General features: G+C 39.1%; 1 protein-coding gene across 1 annotated transcript in view; it reads left to right on the top strand.

Annotated features, from left to right (window-relative positions):
- The window catches only part of FREM2 (FRAS1 related extracellular matrix 2), a 134899-nt gene extending 110432 nt beyond the window's left edge, over positions 1-24467 (top strand). The window contains exons 17-24 of the mRNA XM_049823564.1: positions 9971-10163; positions 12450-12554; positions 13708-13835; positions 13921-14055; positions 16799-16925; positions 18320-18507; positions 19431-19577; positions 21261-24467. Of these exons, the coding sequence (XP_049679521.1) occupies positions 9971-10163; positions 12450-12554; positions 13708-13835; positions 13921-14055; positions 16799-16925; positions 18320-18507; positions 19431-19577; positions 21261-21773 (1536 nt within the window). The 3' untranslated portion in view covers positions 21774-24467. The remainder of the gene's footprint in view (positions 1-9970; positions 10164-12449; positions 12555-13707; positions 13836-13920; positions 14056-16798; positions 16926-18319; positions 18508-19430; positions 19578-21260) is intronic.
- Positions 24468-26019: the final 1552 nt, after the last annotated feature.

Genomic DNA, 26019 nt, shown 5'->3' with positions numbered 1-26019 from the left:
ACTGGAAAACAAGACCTGCCAGTGCAGACAGCACAGTGGTCTCACATTACCCAGGAGAAAATTCCTTGGTCAGGAAGGAAAGAGAAGCTGTCAATATGGAATGGCTGAAGAACAGAGCTGTGAAAGTGATTGAGGAGTTAAAACAAAGAGATCAGAGAGATCTTCAGGTGTCCTTTGGAAAATTATTTCTAGAAATAGTAATGTGGAAACAAAAGGGTGCAGGATTTCTTCTGGTGCAGTGAGAGTGAAGTTAATCCCTAGGTCTTCCTTGTATAATTGCTACATAAGCCTGTCTGATCCCACTCAGGCTCTGGAGTACAAAAGCTGTAGCTATGACGATCAATCCTTTATTACACAGAAAAGTCTCTTTGGGGAATAATCCTACAGGCTGGAAGAAAGACTGGAACACAGTACCTCATTTCAGAGAAGTCCATCCACAGCATGATGGCTGTGTGGTAAAGCTCAGTCACTTTCCTGGCTCACTAGCCTTCCTTGTTGAGCCACTGTAGAAAGAATGAGGCCATGGTGTGAAATGATGTTGTGGTTTAAGCCCAGCCGATAACAAAGCACCACGCAGCCGCTCACTCAGTCCTCCCCTCTGCAGTGGGATGGGGGGTGGAGGGGGAATGTAACAAAAAGCTCATGGGTCAAGACAAGGACAGGGAGGGATCACCCACCAGTTATGGTCATGGGCAAAAAACAGATGTGACTTGGGGAAAAAAAAAAGCAAAATCAATTTAATTTGTTACCAATCAAATCAAAACAAGGATAATGAGAAGTAAAACCAACCTTAGAACACCTTTCCCCCGTCCCTCCCTCCTTCCTGGCTCAACTCTACTCCTGGTTCTCTCCACCTCCTCCCACCGGCGGCACAGGGGGATGGGGAATGGGGGTTGGGGTCAGTTCGTCACACGTTGTCTCTGCCGCTCCTTCCTCCTGAGGGGGAGGACTCCTCACTGTTCCCCTGCTCCACCATGGGGTCCCACCCATGGGAGACAGATCTCTATGAACTTCTCCAAAGCGAATCCTTCCCATGGGCTGCAGTTCTTCACAAACCGCTCCAGCGTGGGTCCTTTCCATGGGCTGCAGTCCTTCAGGCACAGACTGCTCCAGCATGGGCTTTCCCATGGAGTCGCGGCCAGCTTCGGGGGCATTGCCCTGCTCCAGCGTGGGCTCCTCTCTCCCCGGGCTGCAGGTGGGCATCTGCTCTCCCACTCCCCTCCAAGGGCTAGGGGGGACAGCCTGCCACCTCACCACGGGCTGTGGGGGCATCAACCTCCTCCTCCACCTCCTTCTTCACTGACCTCACTGCACAGGGGATCCGCTCACATTCCAGTCTCCTTCCCTGCTGCAGGTTCCCCTTCTTAAATCTTTTATCCCAGAGATGCTACCACCATCGCTGATGGGCTCGGCCTTGGCCATAGGCAGGTCCAGCTTGGAGCCAGGGAAGTTTCTAGCAGCTTCCCACAGGAGCCACCCCTGCAGCCCCCTCCCCTGCTACCAAAACCCTGCCATACAAACCCAATACAAATGGCCATAATGTCTCTGTTTTTTAACAGGTGTTCATTTTGCCAGGGACCCATCTGCTCATCAGACCTCAGTAGACTTACATGCACACATTCTTACTTTGTCAGTCCCAAACAGCATGAGGCCTTAACAGATGAGAAAAGTCTGTCATTGCCCAAAGAAACCTATGGGCATGTGCAACAACAAAGCTATTTTACTACAAAAAGATAGGTGCCAAAGGAAACACAGATACCTAATCAGATAAGCTGATTTTTCTCTTTTTTTTAATAGTTACATGCTAAAGTGCACCTTACTCTGTGGGTGTCCACAGGTGATCATACATTTTGGTGGACAAGAAATTGCACCAGGCTCTCTTTAGCCTTTGGTTAACTTCCTAGCATTCTGCCCCTTTTAACTAGAGATTATATACTCTGTAAAGTACAAGACTGGAACAAAATGGAGCTTCTGCCCTTTTAGATACAAAGTCCTTGATGGATATTTCATCTCAGTGCTCTGTCATCAGTTCTGGTTCTTTGTCTGTTAGAGAGACCAGTTCAAAGTCTCTGCCTTGATGTTGGAAGCTCACTGTTGGTGCGTCCGCTTGGGGTTGCCCCTCTGCTACAAGCAGATCCTCCTACAGGTACATGCCACTGGGACTATGAACCTGTTGCAGAGAAGGAGAAGGCATGCAAGTGTGGGATGTAAACATTACACATTCCCACAAGACAAAAATGACAGCACTCTTCACTGTTCTTAGAATGATTTAATTTCTTCAACTCATCATTCCTTTGACTATCTCCTTATGCCTATGCAATATTCAACCGTATATTCTTATTTCCCACACAACACAATTGTAAAGCCCATAAGCACACACAGCTGCCAAGCAGCTGTAACTGTGATCCTGTGACCTATGCAAGCCACTTTTCCCACAGTGAAAAGGAAGGAAAACCTGATATGAATCCTTTTCATTTTAAATACTTTTGTGTCTTTTAGAGGAAAAGCTGAATAGCTGGTTTAGACAAACGTGTGTCTAAATAAAACCTGTGTATGTCTATATGCATATAAACAGAGGAGAAAATAAGCACCATTCCAATATTTTAGTAAATGAAAAGAACCTGTTCATTCAGTTGTGGAGGACACACATAAATGGTAATGTGGCCAAGGAAGAGCGCCGTACTTGCTTTAGGCTCCAGAAGCATTATGTACTTTAGGTAAGATCACTCATTTAAAAGCAGAGAGGGGTGAACATGAGCTATGAGAGCCATGAAACTGCAGCTGAAGTCATCCTTTAGTGCCTTGTAGGTTATGGCTAACCATGGTGTGTTAAGTAAAATATCAAGCTGAATTACTTCTAGCAGTGAAGCATTGCCCCACAGTCAGTATGCGCTTCACTGCCCTCCCTGTTTCCCCCACCTCCATTTAATTCTTCTCCAAGTTTGGTCTTTATCTTCACATGACCCCCTCCAGCTGAGAGGGGAGGCAGTCAGTGCCCTATCTCTGTGGTTGTCACCATTGTTGTTTGTTTCTCCTTCAATGAACAATTAATAATCCTCTGTAAGAGGAAAGCTGGCAGCTATGGTTTTCACCATGTTTTTTTAACACACAAAGGAAGCTTAAGTTCTATTATACAGACAGAACAGATAAATAACAAAAACACTCTTGCCACATCCTACTACCACTGCATATTTACTAGCTAGGATTTACCAGATATTTTGGCTAGATCTTTAAGCTCAAGATTCTGATTCTTGATTCTAACTCACCAGTACCTGTATGGTCAAACAAAGATAGCACTGTTGATTCGGACAGAGAGATTTCACAAAAGCAACTACCAATATCTTGCATGATGTGGACCTTCACTTTGTGGGAGCTCCTCCTATGGTGGGGAAGAAGATGAGCTTCAGTCAGCAAGAAGTGTGGTGGGAGACCTGCAGCTGGTGTAGCTCTTCTGGCAGTACTCCTAGTGTTTGGGGCAGGCTGCAGCTGTCTTAGCCAGTTCCCATGAACTCATGAACTGTCATAATACATACAGAGAAGGTCTTAGTTTTCTTTTTTTTTCCTTTGAGGCCTTTTGCATGTGACCCATTCTCTTTCTCAATTACTCTGTGCATGAGCAAACCCTGCATGAGTTAGATGCAGCACTCCTTTCAGTATACAGCTTGACACTTTGCTCCTGGGGTCTGCCTGTATTCACCACATCTGAAAAATCAGGCATTTATGTATCTAAAGATGGATTTAGATGTGCAGCTGATAGAACTTATATTTAAAAATAAAAGCCTGCTCCTCTTTAAATTCAGCTAATTCATTTGGATTATAGTTCCGTTCTGGTTAAAGTTAAGATCAGCTTTGATAATTAGCAGCAACAGTTTTCTTTAGGACAACCTGCAGTCACAGCCTAAAATTCAGTGTATGCCTTTGGATATGTATAGGCCTTAAAAATGTGGAACTCACCTACCTGAGGGCTGTCTTCCTGTATTTTTGGGTAATTAATAAAGGTTGGACTTCATGGGGACATTGTGACAGTCAAGTACTACAGATATCTCACATTCTCAAGATGCAGCTGCTAGAACAATGGCAGATATTCATGAAAGCAAGTTAAAAATGAAACAGTGAAAACCAAGCAGGTGACTATCCTTTAATAAAGTATATATTGAATTGTTGGCCTAGATTTATTTGATAGAGTGTGAAGTATCATTTGATCTCATTTCCTACTGTTATAACTGTTTGCTGTAGCTGCACAGTTTGGCATCTGAAGGCTTCTGTGTGGTTCTGGCCAAGTATTTATATGTGGATGTTGCTTTCCCTAGTTCCAGTCAATTGCCAGACTTGGCATAGGGAAGCAAGGAAATTGCTATTCAAATAAATTTCATTAACAACAACTAGTTAAACAAGTCTTTGACAGAAACAAGAAGATCAAGAACATACATGAAAATACTTGAACATACAGATTGATACCTTGAAGCTACTGTAATTGAGTACAGCTGAGCAGTTTGTTTTGTTCTTTAACAAAAACAGTTATTTCTGGCCAAAACTGAAAATGTCTTTCTTCCAGTGTGTTCAGTTCACATTTATGCTACACATGTTATGGCACTGTTTGAAAATCCCCTATGAACAGATTTTAAAATCACTAATGTATTGCCACAGCTTATATGAGGCAGCTTGCAGAGGTTTTTTTATTACACAGAAACGGTATATTTCCAGCTTTATTAGTTCTAGTTTTACCAAAACTGTACTTTCAGGGGAAAAGTCAGCTCTTCTGAAAAATCTCACTAGATGCTGTAAAATGCAAATACACAGAAATGTCTATTTTCAGATTTTTATGTTCAGTTCAGCCACCAAAGTCAAGTTTACAAAAACCCTGCAATTTGTATTCCCTTGACATGGAAGCTCACTAACAGTCAAACATTTTTCTCTCCAGCTGCAAACACATGCATTTAATAAGGGCTGTGAAGAACTCACTCTACTATAAAGTTAATGCACCAGCTGTGTAACAAAGTCAGAGGTTAGATTTTTCAAGGAGCTGGCATTTAAAGGCTGTATTGCATTCTCCTCTCCATTCAGACTTCTTTAAACAAACCTGCTTTGCATTTTACCTGTGACCTACCTGGCTGCATGCCTTCTTGGGGACAAATCTTAGCTTTACCATAGTGGTATTGTGTAAACAGTTAATTGATAACATTGTTAAGCTTGTGTGACTCAAATTCACAGACATAGCAAGTAAATGCAATAGAAAATGATGCTTCAGGTAGTTTGGAGGATGAAAATATAATTTTCATGAAAAGTTTGTTTCATTGGGATATAAAATATAAAATATGATTCTGATTTTATCAACACTAACAGTGCGCACGCACGTGCGCGCACACACACACACACTGCCAAGTTCTGCCCTCTGGAAATGCAAGCCAGATAAATAAAACACAATATAAATGTAGAACAGAGTCCATGCCCCAAAGACTTAACTGAAAATATTTTTTGTTGTAAATATTCTCACTTGTTACATAACAGATTCTCAAACCAATTATGGTTTTTTACTTAACGAAGTTTGACAGTTTGCACCAGAAAGGGGAACAAAAGAAGAACACCTGTAGAAACTCCCATTAATATTTCCTAAGTCCTAAATGGGAATTGTCAGTGTTTAAAAATAGACCTTATGCTCTGTGATAATTTATCTTGCAAAGAAAATGTATGAAATTCTACTTCTAATATGAATGTCTAGTTCTTCCCTCACACACATGAATTTCGAGATGCTCTAATTAAATGATTTGTGATCTACATTTTTTCAGATATTAACTGCAAGAGTGTGTTCCCTGCTTGGAAGAATTTTTGTCTTCTATCTTCTTAGATTCTCCAGACCTGGCATTGTCATAGAGGATTAGACGCAATTTCCCCAATTCAGCTGAGGTGTAGCTGTAGTCTGTATTTCTCTCCTGGTATCACAAGGCTAAAAGTCACACCCACTTATTGTTTAAAATGAATGTTATTGAATATCATTTTGTCAGTACAACTGCTAAAATCTCCTGTGCATAGGATGCACAGATACATAATGCACCTGTTCTGTCTCTCCACAGCAGTTAAGATGATCCTACACTTACACAGCTCTAAGTTACCATTTTGGTTTTATCAGTGTCACATTGAGATAAAATATGAACAGCTGGCTACTTTCAATAGGCTTTGCAGGCAGTGCTGGGAAATAAAGATAACTCAATGGAAAGAATGTTTTCTCATGTTTGCCTAAATGACATTAGTAAGAGGGCTAGAGCAGTACAACTCATCTGTGTAACACATTCCATCAATTCATTTGTTGGGGGGGGTTGTGCTTACTTACTCTGACACAGTTTTCCTCTGCAGTTAATTCCTTTTTATTTTATTTTTATTATATCAAAAAGATCCTCTGTATTTCATATAGCATGTCTTGAGATTTTTCTTTTCTGCCTATTGAAGAGTAGTTTTCCCCTCATGTCATTTTCCTTTACAGCAAGAAATGAGAGGGCCTTCAAAGTTTTAATTTACTGTTAGGAGAGAGAGAACTATTTATTCCGTTATTCTCTGGCTGTTGGTGTTGTAGGTATTCCTCCACACCTGCAAATCCATAAGTGCCTGAAGAAGGGGTTTGTGTGCATAAAAAACTCAAACAGCTGGTTTAGCAAGAACTCCTTCCTCTCCCTACATGCCCTGAATCACACATAAGGGCAGCTATACTGATGGAAGCACACAGCCATTTGTAAGCACATGAATAAATTCCTAGGTTGGTGCAAGCAGCCCTGCTGCCCAGATATCTTTTACCGGTTTTGCTAAAAGAGAAGAACCTTCTAAATACTAGGGACCTAGAAATGGAGACAATTCTTTGGCACCATGGTTTCAGATTTTCCCACAGAGCAGCGGTAATGTATGGCAAAGGAGCAGTGTTTCAGGCAGACTTGTCCCAGAAGGGATCATACTGCTGGATTTCTAGCAGTACAAATGAGTTGAGCTCACTAACACTATGATCCCGTTGAATGGAGGCAAGAAAACCCTAAAACATGGCTTATAAACCCCATTAGTGGATTGCTTTATGTACAGCATATGTGAAGAGCCAATCATATCTTGTACCTGAAAATCAAGAAAAGCTTTGAAAGAAGGTTGTGGTTTTTTTACTTGAGGTGGCATAAGATACTGAGCTGGAAGGGGTTTTGTGGATCACTCTGTCCAGGCCACTGCCTTAACTATATAATGTGGGTCCAACACTAGTAAACTTAATCTAAAAACTAATAGGATTTCATGGCCTTACTATTCTTGTTGAATGCCACCACAGTGAGGGCTAGAAATTCTTCCAATTTCTAGGCTGTATTTGTCATGGCCATCTTATGCCTGTTTGTTCCCATGTCAGCACCATCTTTCATCATCAGTGGCCCCTCTCCGCTGTTCATCTCCTGATGTGTAGAGACGGCATACTTATACCCTCTCAGCCTTTGTTGTACTGGGCTAAAGAACCCGGCTACTTTAGTCTCTTCTCATCAGATAGTTTTGCCATTCCTGTGATTATGTTGATTTCTTTTTCTAAAGTCTACAATGCAAATTAGGCTTTTTCAAGCATGGATGATCAAAGCTGTTCCAACTAAGCTCTCACTAGTGCTCTGTATAATGGCATGCATGCTTCTAATTTCCACCCCATTCCTCAGTTCATCTTAGGATCATATCACATGGAGAGGGTATGAAGGTCATAGTTATGATGTGATCAACTCACATACCAAAATTTTTTTCCCCTCTATTGTTTCTAACAATGTCTTTCATTTCTACCAGAAATCCCTGTCACTAATTTCTACTACCTTATACTTTATGCTATAAAATTTCATCTCACTTCTATTATTGTAGTCCTCAGGGTCATTAAATTCTCCCTCTGTGATATTCCAGTCCTCATCTACATTATCATTAAGCATTATGTATGCTTCTTTTCAAGAGGATAATGGACATATATTAAATCTTCTTCCATGTACCTTTGTCTCTTCCTCATAAGCAAACTGAATTTTAGATCTTTGACTTCAATGTCTAATTCTTACTGTACAACATGCAAGATGGAGAACAAAAACACACAGAGAAAAGCCAACATAGTTTGTCTGTTATGACTTTTCAATAGTAACACCTTTGTTATACTATCAAATGTATTCCATGCTTGATACTGTTCCAGGAAGTGACAAATGTTTGAGGTTTCTCCTGAATCAAAGGCAAACCATAACGCACTGTAGAGTTGCATCATAGCTATATTGTTTTTGATAGAAGTAAGAATTCTCTGTTGTTATTTGGAACAATTTAGCAAATCCGTGTCTGAAATAATTGCTCAGATACCCATGCAGGTATCCCAAAGATAAACTAGCAACTTAAATAGGACTAAAGGATATTTTTGTCTAACTTCAGTTTGTCATCCAATACATATAGAAAAGAAAACCCCTTTTTTTGTTCCAAATAGAAGTTCTTAATTGTGTTTATGTAAAACCAACAAAGAAGCATTAATATAAAATAATCTATAACTGTAGCATCTCATATTATCTGCCAGGCTGCTTTACTACACAATACTGTGTTTTGCCATAGTCTCTACTGTCTAAATGCTAGCACATTTTATAGAATGATTCAAACAATAGAGTGGAAAGGAGTTTGGTAGCGTAGTGTGTAGATCAAGGAGTGTCATGCGTGAAAGTGAGTTGTGGCAACTACGAACATTTGCCATAAAGAACTCCTTAATTAGTTCAGAGTATTTAGTCAGTGCAGGCAGTAAATTTGTGGTTTCATAGTATTACTAAAAGTTTTGTCTGGCATTTGGAAATGTAAAGCAGCTGTAAGGTAATGGCCTTTCAGCCCCCTGACATGCCATTGGTTGAACCCAGAAACAGTTTGAATTTTACACAGCTTGTAAAGTTCCTTGAATGTTGGGGTCTTTCAATAGTGCAAACCACTCTTCAGAAGCTTGTAAGGTAATCCCTCCAGGGAAATGTTCAGATGTACAAATTTACATATGGAGTTTCTATTAGAAGTAAATGATTGTTCAACATCATTTATGCCTTTGAAAAGTTTCCCACTGGGAGGTGATCTCAATGCCTGTCCTTCCATGTCTTTCTAAGAAAATCCAGAATGTTCTAAAAGGATCTGGTTTGCACATTTCTAATCAGAGAGATGTGAATGAAAAAGTATTTGTAACAAAACATAAATGTAAAGTCTCTTCTGAAAGGTTTGGATCCACATATCGTGTAAGAGCCATCTTAAGAGGTGACAGTTTACAGACACTGTTCTTCTTGCCTTTTTCCATCAAAATACATATAAAGAATATGTAATTCTCTGATAATAATTCAGTTGTTGTTTTGTACAATATATGCATAAAGGGTCTATTTTTAAATCTACGTCAACTTTCATATTACTTTTAGTTCTTTCACACAGTGATAAACAGTATGATTTGCGTGTTTACATGCAGTATGTTAGCTACTATCCATGCACAAAGGAAGAAATAGTTCCAGAGATGAGTAAGTACAGGCCAAGGACTCAGTCTTGCAATGACATCTGAGCAAATTCAGGGTCTTCCAGAAGAGCTTCTTAGAGGACAATAACATAAGAATGTAAGAAAAGGAGTTAGTTAAGCACAAGGATAGAGCAAATGCAAATTTATTTGAAAGATTTCTAAAGCCTTCATTTGTAGCCATGTTGTTTATGTACTTAAAAAAACTAAACAAAAATGATGAGTCAAAATTGAGGGGTTTTATATTTTATCAGAACACATTCTCAGTTTGAAATACAAAAGTGGAACTTGAAGGGATGTAAGCTTAGCTGAAATCCATTGAAATGTGTTGTTTTGTATTTCATCTGAAATTTGCAAAGTGAGAGAATTTGTTCAGTCACACTATTTATTTCAAGTTCTGTCTACTCTTTCCCTTGCATTCGGATTACCTGTGCAATGCTTTCTTTCATGACCACTGACACAAATAAATAATTTTCCTTTTTATAGGTTCTCAACCTAGTACAGTCCTATGTCACGCTGAGAGTCCCCTTGTACGTCTCTTACGTTTTCCACTCTCCGGTGGGTGTAGGAGGCTGGCAGCATTTCGACCTACAGTCAGAGCTCCGGCTGACTTTTGTGTATGACACTGCCATCCTGTGGAAGGATGGGATCGGTAGCCCACCTGAAGCAGAGCTCCAAGGTGGGTGTTGGATTTCTTTGCATCAAACTCATGTTCTGTTACTAAGAGTATAATATGCACACAGTAGGATTTTTTCAATCATTCTAATACTAAAAAAAAAAAAAAAGTACATAATTTATTATCAGTTGCAAACAATCTGTCATTTCCTAGCACTCACAGTTCTCTGCTGGGGTGTTTATGAAAACCATGTAAAGCTGACATCAGTTCTTTTATTGCAAAGAAGAATAATTGTCTTGTTATATTTTAAGCACATGTGCAAAAAATAACACATTTATTTCTACTCAGAACCTCAAGGTTCACTATGTACTCATATTCTGTTACCACACAAGATGTTTTCACTTTAATGAAAAAAAATCTGAAACTTTTCTGTGATATCATTTTTTTCTGGCCATGAGTGTAGAGTTTCAGAATCTTTTGATGTTTTAAAAACATTAATTGTGAAACATTCAAAAGATACAGAAATATACAATGGGTATAATAATCTGTCCTATGTGTTAGAGTAGTGAACTGTGAAACATTGTTTAAATGCAATAGATACTGTCAATAAATGTTTGTGACTATAGTTAGTCAACAAATCAAACTCTATCACTACAGAATTTATCTTTGCAAAAAGTTAATTTATTTTTTAAAAATAGTGACATACAGATGTCTGTGAAAGATTAAAATAAATAGTTACACCTATATGCTGCTTTGTTCTCTTTATCCAAATTTACTTACTATTTCCCAGCATTAAGCTTCAGGTGTTCCATATCTATCTCAACCTAAGGTAGAATACAGGCACCAGCTATAATTATGTATGTACAGTTACACAATTTTAGGACTCCAGTGAACATAAAACCATTTTTTGTTTCTGAAAACTCTGTATATGAACTACAGAAGTCATTGCTATGCAATTTCTGTCCTCATGTTAAGAGTAGGAAATGAGGAGTGGCAAGGGGAATCTACAGTGCATGAAGAATGAAGCACATGTCATGCCATGCCTAAAGAATAAGCCACATGCCACAAATCGTATGATGTACTAGTCACCAGATTACAACCAGATCTAATTCTCAGTCTCAGCAGTTATGTGGCATATCTATGCCACCATTTTCCTGTCTTTGATGCTTTAATTTTTTATTTCTCTGTTTAAGAAGCTGACAGCCAGGTCTTTGGAGATGCTGAACGTCGGTAGCTCAGTATTTTCTCACTCCACAACCTTGCACAATTAGCAGCTGGTTTGGGGGGGGGGGGGGGGGGTCGGGGGCTGGTGCAGAGAGGGCTTAACTAGTTTCCAGTTTATTTCTATGCCTCTGGATACATATAATTGTTCTATATAAATTCTGTGAAAACCTGTAAAGCAGTCAAGGTCTTCTAAAGCCATAGTTCAATCATACATGTCTATTTATAAGGTGCCAATAAATATGGTTGTTACAGGTGATTTTGTGTGGGTGATATACATTCACATTGGTGAGTGTGTTAGTTTTCTGACACATTCATGGAACATTCCGGTTTCCTTCTTGCTCCTGGCAAGCAGAATGGTGGCACATCACTGGCTCTCTGTAAGGGAGCACTGGAGGAAACACCTGAACTCTGAAGCTCTGCAGAGATCTGGATAAAAAGGGATGTGGCTGCAAGCTGCAGCAATAAACTGCTCCTGGCATATAAACAAGACATTGTAACCTGAAATTAGGAAACCTATTAGGCCCATGTTTTGGGCCAGATTCATGCCAGAAATCACCAGCAATGCAAAGCCTGTCAGAATGAGTTTCACAGATTCAGGCACCTTCAAGCAGATTGCCATGGAAGCCACAACCAACTGCTACGACTAAGTGCTGGTGGGTGCTGCCTTGGGACAATAGATAGGGAGGCACTGATAAAGAGTATCTCTGAAGCAGCTTTCATTGGTAGGAGTCAGCTTGAATACCTAGTGAAAACAAAAGTATTCTTTGGTCTATAGAACCCCCTGGCAGCTGACAATGCTATTGCCTGAACACAGACTGTGCTGTGGACTTTCTTCAGCCTATTAGAGCAGCTGTGTGAGTCCATGTAACATGTAAAACCATGACTTTGCAGGGAATTTCTGTATGTGCTTTGGAAAGCTGAAGCATTGTGAAAACTCTAGGCCCCCCTGTGTAAATTCATGTTGGAGAAGAATCTTGAGTCAACCCAAAAGGTACCAGCAGGCCCCCTCCCAAACAACTGACATGACAATGGGAAATGAAAGAGTGGGGTTGGTGTTTCACAGGAGTGTGATTTATTTGTCATCTGCAAGTGGAATAAATCTTGTGAATTGGCTTCTGCCACCAGGTTCCCTGTACCCAACCAGCATGCGTATTAGTGAAGAGGGGCGCTTAGTTGTCAACTTCAAGACTGAAGCCCGGTTTCATGGTCTGTTTGTGATGTCCCATCCTGGTAAGCTTAATCTACACTTTAGCAGTACTACAAAAACAAAGACACTCCTCCCAAATTTTTCTTATTCTGCTACTGAGATCTGAATTTTTTGTGTACCATGCTCTTCAGATGAGGATTTTTCCCTTACTTGGGATTTCTTACTTGTCATTGATGACTGTATTCAGATTGTCAAATGTAATGAAATATGCATGAATCTGATGGAAAGCAGATAGTTCCACTTCATCAAGAGCCTGATTTATGAAAGATGAAGATCTAGGCCATTCTGTCCACTAAGGATCTATAAATATATGTTTTTAATCCAAAAGCTGTGATCAGCTACTTACTTACATTGCTCTAGGAATTTAGATAGCATTAAAATTTCTTTCCCAACTTGAAGCCTTTCTAGGTTATTTAGACCTTTTTCAGATAGTCACAAAAGGTCTTGTATGAGCATTGGATCAATCTGTTAATAAAACATTCTCACTGCCATTCAGTTAGTCATTGCTGAGAACCTGATCCTGCAATTTAATCTGTTTAAAACCCACTGCCTTTATTCAGAATAATCACAGGTGTAAGACTCTGTCTACAGACATAAATCTGAGCATTAATGCTGGCCATGGAAAAGATTATTTAACTATATTAAATCTGCTGAACAATAATGAGAAGGGAAAAAATCATTTTAAGAAATCTCTTTTAGTTTAAGTCAGTTTTATTAACCTATAAAACTCCTTCATGGTGCTTCTACTTTTTCTCAGCTGTCCTCTAGAGTGTTAGGTTTTGCCTATCAGGCAGAGCCAAAACAGTTACATTGCTAAGAGACGTTACTTTTTGTTCCCTGGGCTGACATTCCAAGTTTAAAACAGGAGGGATTATAGATCTTTGCCATTCCACTCTCACTGTTTTGCCTGTCTGTCAAATTTAATCTTCACACAGTTCTGGCTGTGTAGCCCAAAAGCAACTGTTTAATAGACACTCGAACAAGAATCAAGGAGGCCCAGCTGTGTCGACTGTAATTGATTTTGTTAGTTTCAGTTAATAAAACCCAGTGACCTGTAAAGTTATTAACATCAGCTAGGGCATTATGGTTTATGAATTATTGGGAATGTTTTTCAGGCTCTGAGAGTTTGCAGTGAAACACTAAAGGTGACAAATCTGTCTCTTGGCATGTTTCTAGCTTCATCTCTGACTTCCATGGTTATGTCAGCTGATCACCCGGGCCTGACATTTAGCCTCAGCATCATCCGAAGCGAGCCAACGTACAACCAGCCAGTACAGCAGTGGAGCTTTGTTTCAGATTTTGCGGTAAAACCTCAGCCTTCACGGTGTCTTTTGTTGCCTCAGCCTGTTAGGATGTTGGTGGAAAAGCTTTCTCTCTCTCTCTCTCCAGGTTCGAGATTATTCTGGAATGTACACTGTGAAGCTGATAGCTTGTACCACTGCTCCACATCAGGAGTACAGCCTACCAGTTATCTGCAGTCCTAGAGAGCCGATCACATTTGATCTGGATATCCGATTCCAGCAGGTACCAGCCCAATAATACCTCCCATCATGTTTCCATTTTAGTTTGATTCCCAAATTGCCTTTGTTGGTCTCATAATGATAGTGCTAGAAACTGAATTTACTTGCTTGTGAACAAACCAATTCCTAAACTGGTGGGATAGCACATACTCCTGTCCTGCTATTTAACCAGTTTTACCCAAATGGGAAAGGCTAATGTAGGAGCAAAAATGTTTTTTGTCCTCAGTGCAGGGCATTGGTTTGGGGGATAGTTACTGTGATATGAAATAACCTTTGGGAATTCTTTACTTGTCTGTTGGCTTTGGTATGACATAGTTTTATCAGATAATTAGGAAAATATAAAACTATTATCAGAAGGTTTTCATCTGACACAAAGATCAGAGCTAGGTGTCTTGTATTAAAAGTGGGACCTCCACATTTAGTCCTAAGGTAGGACTTCCTTCACTGACTATAGAGGAAGTGTAGATAGTCAACACTGGTAAAATGCTTAGCTTTAAGACTCACCAAAGTGAGTGACACAAATCCCACCCATAGCAATATGGTTCATATGGTAACATGGGAACAAGCAAACAGCATACCTTTCCAAAGCCCAGCTGTAAAGCTCTGTAGCGGAGAACAAAATATAGAGAAATGGACTGCTGTAGAATGCATTGACTGAAAAAAATCTGATGGTCATGTTGGATAGTTAACAGAACATAAACTTCCAGTTTACAGTGTTATCAAAAGGGCTAACATGACCTTGGGATGCGTAAGGACGAAGTTATATCATTTCTGTTATTTAGAGCCAGTACAACTAATACTGGAACAGTGTAGCTGTGATTTCATGCTCGTTGATAGTATAGATGTATGCTATTAAACCATCTTACAGTATAAATCCAATCAGGAACAGTCAGGGATATATAATCACTTTTCTGTTGAATTAGCCAGAGTACACAAGGGAATGCATGCAATCTTCATGCTTTCATTTGGCATTATGCCAGCTATGGAAGAACAGATGATTTCCAATACGGCATCAAGTCCTGGTGAAGCAGAGAAATGATACATGATCTGACATGAAACCTGCCTTCTCAGACTTAACCAGGAAAACATTTTGAAAAAGTTTGAAATGGGGGGGGCTGAGAGGAATTTATACTAGTTCAGCATTTCAGGTTTTGTCTGGCATTTCTAATCTGCTTCTAGGAACTCTAAAGCAATTCACAGCAATGCTAAACCACACCTTCTGTCTGGTCCTAGTATAAGCAAGAAGATGTTGATAGTTCGAAGAAAATTCAAGAGAGCTGCAAAAATCATTGCAAAATGGGCAAAGTAGCCTAGGGAGAGACCTAAGTCTTACCTGGAAGAAACCTATGACTAAGAACTATGACTAAGACTTAAGAACTGCCTTGCAATAAATAAATGCATACTATAGGTGTCACTATATCAGATAAAGCTTTAAAAATACAGTATCTAGGGATAAGGTGCAAAATTACAACAGTGTCATAATCACCAAGGACTGTGGCCTGTTAGTCCCCTGTCACCAGCAATTTTCAAACCAAGACCAGCTCTTTTTCTTGAGATACTCATAGTAAAAGGAATTCAGGAAATGGAATGGAAATTATATTTTTAATTATTATTTCTGTGAAAAGGTTATGGGGGTAGGGTTCCTCTTTCTGAAGAGTAGGAGTGGGTTTATAAAAATATTTCAGCTCTATATTGTTCTTGCCAAATCCTGTTGCTTTGATAGTTTTAGGACTCTATTGTGAAAAAAGGATTTGAAGAAGAATAAATGTGTCAGCTGTATAACTTGCAGCAGTACTTTCTGTTGATATTGTTATATCTCATTCCATCAGCCCCTTGTCCATGAGCCAGCAAGAACATTTTCTTTTCTGTTTTCCTTCCTTCCTTCCTTTCCACAAGCATAACACATAAATAAACGTATGTATGTTAGCATTTTTTTATTTGTTTAGTTGGCTGCCTCTTTTTTTTTTTTTTTTTTTGAATGTATCTTCCACATTGTTTCCTCAGGTACAGTGCATCTTTTTGAACTTCGGGCTTTCCCCAATTCTTCTGTTCACTCTATTCTTTCCCTTTTGTTATGCCATGTGCCTGTATAGTTTGGCTTCTAACTTATGTTATATGGCCCAATGAGAACCTGCTGCTGATAGTGTTGATTTATTTTATTCTGGTAATGTAATCATGGAGGAACCATAGATAAATGTGTCAAATATATAAAGATAAATATTAGCATAAAAGGGTGTTCGAATGGTTTGATGTGTTTTCATATTCATGATTTGATATGCTGCAGCGTGTCAGAAGAACTGATACTTGCAAATAAATCCTCAACAATGTGTACTTTCAAATAATTGGCAGAGGATCAGAAGCAGAGGTGGGACTTGGGTGTAAGATTGAAAATGGGATAGAGAAAACAGGCAGTGGTGTGTCAGAGGGAGACAAGTTATTGAGGAAATATTTTCCTCACGTAACCCCCACACATAAATTTCCTTGGGCACCTCCTTGGATGGGATTTGGAAAAATGTGGGAAGAAACTAACCTAGAATACTATCAAATATCACAGAGGCAGATAACCCAAAGGTGGTATGCATACACAGCAATATATGTCTAGTACAAAGAAATCTTTTTGGTTAAACTGTGTTATTGCATGTAGATGTGCAGAGCTGATAAATAATGTACATTGGGAGAAGGTCATGCTGTGTTTTAAGAGTCATTAAAGAATACTTGTTGAAGAGCCTTATGCTGTTGTGTTTTAGGTCAGTGACCCAGTGGCTGCTGAGTTCAGCTTGAACACCCAGATGTTCCTCCTCTCCAAAAAGACACTGTGGCTATCTGATGGCTCAATGGGCTTTGGGCAAGAAAGTGATGTTGCTTTCTCAGAAGGTATAATCATGCACAGATCATGCACATTTAATATGTGTTCCATGCTATCAGGATCCCGTTTCAGTCAAAACAAGAGAGGAGTAATGGTTTGGGCTTGCTGCTTGTGTTTTTCTGCATTTGCTTTCCCTACCTGGCAGTTTACATCAGAACTGTTGGCCAATCTGCACTGAAACTCTTATGTCTGAGGGTTACAGTACTGCTGCCATTTCTCATAAGCTGAGCACTTTATAAATATTGGCTGATGTTAAGAACATTCCTAGTTGATAAGTGAATATTACACAGTCTTTTGCTTGTGGGTGAGTGTACTGGGTCTGGCTGGGATGGAGTTAACTTTCTTAATAGCAGCCACTATGGTGCTTTACTTTGCATCTGTGGCTAAAACAGTGTTGATAACATGCCAATGTTTTGGCTACTACGCTTGCACAGCATCAAGGCTTTTTTCCTTCCCCCTGTCCTCCACTGAGTAGGCTGGGGTGGGAAGATTGATTCAATTGATACATCTGTCAGGGGACCTAAGCAGTCACTTCATTCCTCTGCTTTCCTCGCGTGCCTCTTTTGCCTGCTTATTAGAGTGCCAACACCTCGAATATACGACTGTCTTTTGTGATGTATTTGCACAGTCTGTTGAACAGCGGGTACCTGGTCTGTCTGTCTCAAAGTCTACAGTTGGTCCAAATCATTGTAAAAGCAACACAACATTTCTCCTTTCCTGCTCCAGATTCCTAACCTTCCTAACCACTTTCTGTCATATGTATCTGACCACTGCACACAGTATACTTTTCTTGCCTGCATAGAAATGGCCCAGGTTATTTGTACAGGCCTGGCAAGCATGTCTTATCTTAAACATTATCAGGCAGCTGAAATGCAATTACACAGTAGGGAGCCAAGTCTCAGAAAATGTGTCTGTGACTTTTCATAATGTTCACTTCACTTGTACAGTATGCCAGTCTGACCAAGTATAAGTAAATTCTTATGCAGCCTGAAAAGCATTCTGCTGACATAAAAAAAGAACATCTCTTCAACAAAGTACATTGTCAGGAGGCCAAAACCTACACCCTGGTCTGGTGCAGAGGAGTACATAATGTTTCTTTAAGTCACTTTTTGAATGAAGAGCCCAGTGTAGCCCAGAATTAAAGCCGCCCCTGAACTGGTTCAGGTTATAGCAACAGCAGACGGCCTCCTGCTGCTCTCATGTGGCCCAGAGCTCATGGAAGAGTGTGCATTCTGATCACGGCCTTTGACAAGCCCTACAGAGGAAGCTGGGTAGCAAGTTGTCTTTGGATATAGTCACATTACACAGCACTAAGCTTCTTGACTAGGCTTATTAACTCGGCCTCAGTACTGTGCTAAATGTTCCAGTGTAATAGGATGTGAACTATGTGAACTGTTTACAGGTGATATCATATATGGTCGGGTGATGGTGGATCCAGTGCAGAATTTGGGTGATTCCTTCTACTGTAGCATCGAGAAGGTTTTCCTATGCACAGGAGCTGATGGATATGTACCCAAATATAATCCATCCAACACTGAATATGGGTGCCTTGCTGATTCTCCATCCCTTCTGTACAGGTTTAAGATTGTGGTAAGAGTTCTAATTCTGGGACGATGCACATATATATTTTAAATATTTTTTTTCTAATTTCTTTTTTTGTCCAAAACCAACTGTTCTTTAAAATGTTCTCGACAGCACCATATTTGTGACTCAGGCTCCAGGCTAACATGAACTGATGAGGGCAGTATCTTAACTTTCTCCCTCCTGGTTCTATTGTTAATCTTTCTGGAGACTCTCATCATTTAGAGTTTGACCTAAGTTAGAATCCCAAGATAGGCTTTTTCTCTGCATTGTCTATATCCATTGACCATAGAGGGAATCTTAGGAGACATGCAAGTTAAGGACTGGAATTTGTTTCATCTTTAGCCATCCAAAATTTAGTGTATAATGTAAAGTTAGTCATCCAGGTTGCCTCTGTAGTCAATAGGGAAAGAGAGATACCTCTAGAACGGGCTTAGAATATCTGAGATTATTTCTGTTCTGAAAATAATTATAGAGTAAGCCTAGATGACTACAGACCTGATGCCCAACTTTTAGAGAGTTAACTTTAAGTAAGATGATTATCTAATTATCTAAACTAATTTATATGAATGTCTGTTAATAGAAACAAAAGGTAGCTTCTTTAAACTGAGAAATAGACTTCTTACTTTTATTTCAGACCACATTTATGTATCTTTTTTATTTTAGAAATGTAGCTATGGTTGTTCTGTGGTGTTTTCTCCCTGTATTTCAACAAAAAAGTCTTCAGACAAAAGATTAAATAGAAGTTAATACAAGTCAGATGTGACCACAACAGCTTCTCATGTCTTTTCCCTTGATATTACACTGGATTGCATAAAATAGCATGTGTAAATTTCAAAATGTATACATTGCATATAACTATTAGAACTGGTTTTCATAGAATAAATGAATCTGTGTTTTGCAAACTTTTTTTTCCCTCCATGACCATGTAGGACAAAGCTCAGCCGGAGACACAAGCCACAAGCTTTGGAAATGTGCTTTTTAATGCAAAACTTGCAATAGATGATCCTGAAGCAATTCCGTTAGTTAAACAGCCAGGCTCTGATGGATTTAAAGTAGACTCAACTCCTCTATTTCAGGTATGATTTCTGTAACTTTTCAGCAAGAGTACTGAACCAAGAAAGAAACACTTGCACAAGAAGTGTTGTTAACAGTAAGTCATATTGAAGCTAATAGAAAGATTTATTCTGATTCCAGTGACAGTCAAACAGGATTTTAAATGCTTAAAATTTCTAGATATAAAATTTGGAGCACTTATTAAAATATTTTGGTAGGGATACTATGCTTTTCTCTCACTTAATTCCACAGTCTAACCAGAAATTATACAAATTATTCTTCTGCATTTCTTCTAAGAACTTGATAAGCTTCCTGTTACACAGCATTGTTTTATTGCTTCTCATCTCACTTGTCAAAGACAAAAAAATAAAAGAATCATAAGCATTTATAGTGAACTTCATCAAAGTCTAGTTGATACTCAGAATTTTTGGTGCAATTCTTTCCTTGCAAACTTGCATGTTGTGAAACATCTGAGCCCTGGAAAGCCTAGAAATTGACAACTAAAGGGTGCAACTACTTCTTAATTAAATCTAATCCTTCAGCTCTGTGCATTCATCCCTTTGATCTATATAACCCATTATTATAACCCCTCTTCATTATTTTTCTCTTTAGTATTTGCAAAAGTACATGCAAAACTCAAGTGCATAAATTAGTAGAAAAAATATTGAGGAGAGTTTAATCCTACTCCTGGCCACTTCAGTATTAAAGGTCCCATTGTAAGCAATGGAATATTTATGAGAACAGCCTACTTACCAGTATAAAAAGGGTTTCATAATCTGCACCCATGAAAATGAAACCTCATTTGTTATATGAAGAATCCATTTCCAATAATACAGTGATTTTTGGTCCTCATTCTGTCAAGAGAATGAGAATATAAAGAAACAACAGTATATCCTGAGAAAGACTTGGAAAAACAAGAGTAGAATAGAAAATATGTTATTTCTTACAATAACAGAACTTGGCTGCAACCACTGAAATTATCAGCCAGTAGCTTTAAGACAGTATTCAGGCAATCCTACTGGACCTTGTAGAGGCCAAATTTATTATGTATCCAGAAAGGACAAGACAAATTCAAGAAAGATAGCATCATCTCATGCAGACTGCAGGGAATCATGCAATCACAGAATGGATGAGGTTGTCAAGGACATCTGGAGATTGTCTGTTCCAACTGACAGGCTCAAAGCAGGGTCACCTAGAGCACATTGCCAAGGACCATGTCCAGTTGGATTTTGAATGTCTCCAAGGATGGAGACTCCACAGCCTCCCCGTTCCAATGTTCAACCTTCCTCACAGTACAAAATTGTTTTCTTATGTTAAGATGGAAATAGAGCCACAGCCAAGGCCTAGTCAGCTGGCAAGTTAGGCCTGGAAGATCCTCTTCTGTGGTTTGTCTACATCTGAGGTTCTTTGTATGGTCTTTGGCAGCAACAGTACCAATAAAATGCCAAGGCTATGCTTCTTCATCTGCATCTGATAGGTATAGAGTCTGGACATGGAGAGGAATGGAGACTACCCCTTATTAAAATTTTGGCTGAAGACATGACTCCTCTGGTGCACATTGGCACATAGTGAGGGGTTATCTGTGCATGATTTTGAAAGTACTTGTCCAGGAAATCAGTTCAGAACAGTGACTGATTTCATCTGTGTATAATGCTGTCCAGATTCTGTATGTTTGTGTTTAAATACAAAAAATTTTGTCTTTCTAGGTGTCTTTGGGTAGGGAGTGGTACGTCCATACAATCTACACTGTACGTTCAAAAGAGAATGCTAACCGCGGAATCGGCAAAAGAAGTGTGGAGCACCAGTACCACTCGCTCTTTAGTGGTGGGAGCCAAGGAGCATCCACACAAAGACGTCAGAAGAGGGGAGTTGAGCAGGACCCAGAACTTGCAAAAGACATTGGAGTAGAAAACAACCGAGGAACAAACATACAGCACATAGCACTAGATCGCACCAGCAAGAAACACATTCCTCAAAGGGAGGCTGCAGTCAATGGCGTTCTCCCCAGGGAACTGAATAACCAAAGTGCAGGGGTCAGCATAATCACAATCATTGGTGGAGTTGCTGCCATTTTCCTTGCCATCTGCTTAATTGCAATCATCATTTTGCTGTTAAAATGGAAACAAAGTTCTGAGAAGAAGGAAGCCACAAAGGAGTCGGGCAGCAATGAACCAATGATGCTACAATATAATTACAACAGTGACAGCTCAGAGGTTTGATTCCAAGACTGCAGGATTCAAGCCAGAGTCTCCAGAGTGCCTCAAAAAAAACTTGAACTGCACTTTGTTAGCAGCAGGTCATGGTGACTTATGAGGAATAAAGAGTTCATATGCTTCTAGGTGTACTTGAAATTTTTTATCCTGAAGTCTTGCTGCCATTATCAACAATAGAAGAATCCATACCCAATCTCCCACTTTGCACGAAAAGTAATCCTGATGTCCCTATATCACACACTAATCTTAAGCAGCAATTCAAGGAACTGCATTGTAAGGGAGAGATTTTTGTTTTGGTTTTGTATTTTCTGACATTAAAAAAAAGCAGAAGAAGCTATCCAAAGGTGCTATATATCCTGTCTGCAATAAGACAGGAAATCTGTTTCTTTGGAAACACAGAATACTTGAAAGGAGAAATCCTTACACTCTTCAGTTAAATTTTGTACTGTTTCTCACAAACAACCCAATGTCTACAATTAGTCTGAAAGGTGATGAGATGCCTTAGGCATGAATCCTCCTTCCTATAAGCTTTTGACTTCACTTAAGCTATACCATTTTTTTTTTTTTTCACTTATATGTAACTGAACTTTTTCAAAAGACAGCTAGATTAGACAGCATAACATTGTGAACAGTTGCATGTCACAGGATGCAATACATATTCTTTTCTGCAAATTCTTATTCAGCTATTTAATCTGAGAAATTTTTTCCTTATTTATGTTTATATAAAGCCAAAGAATGCAACAAATCCAGAAAGAATTTTGTTTTTCACAGAAACTGGATGCTTATGTCCTCTTAAGTTTATAATGGATCTTGGATGTGTTGTAAGGTAAATTATATTTGTTAGTGCATATCCACTGCTGGGAAATGCAAGCATTAGTATTTCAGTACCTAGAGAAAATCATAGAGTTAGATTCAAAACACAGAGGACAAGGTTCTGCCTGAACTGAGCCTAGGAATGATGACACCGAATCCAACATGTAATTGCCAGTTGCCATATTAAATGGTAACAAAAAGTGAAGAAAAAAATTAACATTTGATTGAATCAAGGAGTATTTATTACTGTATAATCATAGCACACCTTGACAAACGTGCTGGGTCATTGTTGGGCATTTTTTAACAATTGACTACTTTTGCAAGAGTAATTCTCATTTTCTCTCAGCGTTCTTGATTTAGGTAACATGACAGCATGACGTTCCACAGAAGTTTGGATCAGCAGTGTCCCATGTCAGTTCTTCCAGACAGGACCTGTTCTGTCCCAAAGATATCCTGCAAAATGCTTGGCTATGAAAGCTATGTAACCTTCAGGACAGATTGCCCCATTTGTCACACTAGCATAATATAAGTCCTTTCAAGTCAATAGAGTTAAACTATATAAACTATATAAAATCTGAATCAGGCTGTTGAGACTGCTGCTAAAATACCTGTTCCCTTCCACCATCTTGTGATGGTGGCTGTGGGCAGCCCCCAAAGTATCTTCAGCTGCAATACACTTGGCATTTGGTATTCTGGGGACCAAGCTGCAGAGATCTGAGTTACCTGAACAGGATCCAACTTGAAAGCAGCCTGGCTGCAAGCACACAATGCTGCCTCTGAACTAAAAAATCTATCCAAAAGGCTTCCTGGCCTGGCTGTAGTGCTCTGCCAACACAGATAGACCTGACCTAGTAATTCCGCACAATCATCCTCTGAGCCATAAAGACTCAGAAATGTTGAGGTCTCCTAGCGTAGGAATATCTGTGCTATGATTCAAGGTACAGTGTGAATATACCCACAGAGGAACTTGTGCTGATATCTCTTGCTCTGGATTGATATTGTTATGACTTCACTCATTTAATAAGATTTCATCAATTTTTCACCCAATTAATTACAGTTGCTTGCAAGCAAAATCTTTTTTTAAAAATTATTATTTCTTTTTATAAAACCACATCAAAAACCATGTGTTCTAGAAGCCAAATATTTAGCCCAGTAAACAGCTTCATCACTGCTTTGAATAGCATCTGATTACAACTCTGTAAAATGTTTAGGGTAATGGGGATTATCAGACTAATGTTTTTCTAACAATACATAAAATAATAGTGCAAACTGGTGATAACAAAAATACAAAGCAAGCACTGAAAAGCTGGACAAGCATGAGTAAGACTCATGAGTCAGATATCAAAGTCCTCTCCCTGGGAAAAAAAATCCCAATGTTTTCAGTAAGGTCTGCCAGATTTGTCCCATTCTTAAGAAATGGGATGTCTTACAATTCAGTGAACTATAAATACATCTGTAACAGCACGCCTTTTTTATTATGACTTCAAGGTTTTAGATTTCAGCAAACATTGGAGGCTTATTAACATTTTCCCTTCTACTTAACAAGTGGACTTGTTTATACTAACCTGAATAAGTGCCTCGTTCCCAGTTATGTGCACACATATGTTAATATTTATCTATCCATGCAATAAACTGAGTATTTTATATATATATTTTTAATCTATTTCCAGATTATGTATTCAATCCTCTTTTCCCTGAGATGCTTATTCTGCTAGCAGTAATACGATTTGTTAAACCATTTATACAATAATTACTGTGTTTAAATTTGTTATCAAGCTGTCAAAAATCTTTCCATGCATATTTATTTGGAACAATTTTTTGCTTATGTCTATGACTGATATTTGACACTTGTATCAGGAAAAAAAATAAAACTACTTTGGTTTTGGATACTGATCTGAAATTTGTGTATGAATATCACTGTGGAGAGGGGTCAGTAATGCAGTGTTAAGACAAATTAATTTGTCAGATCAATGGAAGAACATAAACTTACTGCTGTGTTTGCAATAAAAGTCACTGCTGTGTTCCTGAACTGATTGTTTTCTGGTTGTGAAGTGTTCGGCACAGGGGTTGTTTTTTAATCATTGTGGTTGCACTCCGGGCTCACAGAGGGATTTTTGTTTCAATTCCAGAAGATCAGAAATCTCTAGATATCTGCAAGTCCTTTGTAGGTTGGATTGCCATGTTCCTGTGTGCTGGCAGGGTTTATTGTGTTAGACTTACTGACAAGTGAAGGCGAGTCTACAGGAAGCAGTTCTCTTGTTCCTGCAGCGCTGATGTTGCTGTCAGTGTTTCTTGTGCCAGCTCATTAGATTTTTTTTTTTTTCCCCAGTGGCAAATTTATCAGGTTAGAAATATATGAGATGGAGACACTTCAGTTAAACTTTTGTGTGTGTGTATATGTGTGTGTATATATATATATATATATATACACACATACTGTGATGCAGAAAGTAAAAGCAACTCTGAACCTTTCCCCTCTCACCCCACCCCTTGTAAACTGGCCAGCAGTGGCCTCTGATTTCTGTGTGAACTTAAGCAAGCACCCCCCTCCTTCACTGTCAGAAAGGCTATACTTCATGGCTAGTTAACGCGAGTGACACACTATATATTTACCGACTGCTATAACAAGAATAAACTAGCAGGCAGTGATTCCTGCTTTGCTATGTCTGTTCCCTTCTACTACCTAAACTTGCTCATGTGGATAATACTCATAGCAGTTACTTAGACTGATCTGAGCCATCTGATGTCGTATCTGTGAGATCTATGTTGTGATTTCTGCCAGGGCAAATCAGACTGGAAGTGTTTCTATCCTGCTCCAATATAAATAGCTATATATAATGTAAATGAATAAAGAATCTGGTCATAGGACTATAGCACTATCAGTAAATCAAAGGGCATTTATTTCCCATGCTGAGATCATCCACAGTGATCAAGTCATATCCACATTTGTTTTGGTACTTAGTGGAATTCTGATACTACTAAGGTGTCCAAGCATGTTCCAGCAGGTTCAGGATGACTTTGTCTTCACAGCCCAAGCATGGTTACATTTCAGCATTTATAGGAGTCAGGGTTTTTTAATGCATCCTCACTGGCTTTTGAAAGAATGATTCAGCTCCTACCCTGAAAGAATTCAGCTCCCACCACTGAATACTTTAGCTTTGAAAGCTGTTCAGTAAATTATTCTCAAGAGATTGGCTGTTTGAATTTTCTTTTTCTTATTTCTTATCTCAAGAGATAATCCATTCAGAATTTACCTTGCACTACTATTGCTTTGGTAAGTAACCACTGACTTCCATTAAAAATGAAGGGAACAGCTGGAAGATTCTTAAATGATGCATCTTGTTTCATTTCACGGCCAATGCTCAAGCATGCAGTGGATTCCTGCTATCTCCTGCTACATGCATTTCCATGATACAAGTTTTCCTGAGTGTAAGTTTAC

The sequence above is a fragment of the Accipiter gentilis genome, chromosome 19 (assembly GCF_929443795.1).
Source record: "Accipiter gentilis chromosome 19, bAccGen1.1, whole genome shotgun sequence".
Taxonomy (NCBI): domain Eukaryota; kingdom Metazoa; phylum Chordata; class Aves; order Accipitriformes; family Accipitridae; genus Astur; species Astur gentilis.
The sequence above is the reverse complement of the archived record's forward strand: the minus strand, read 5'-3'. Positions and strand labels throughout refer to the sequence as shown.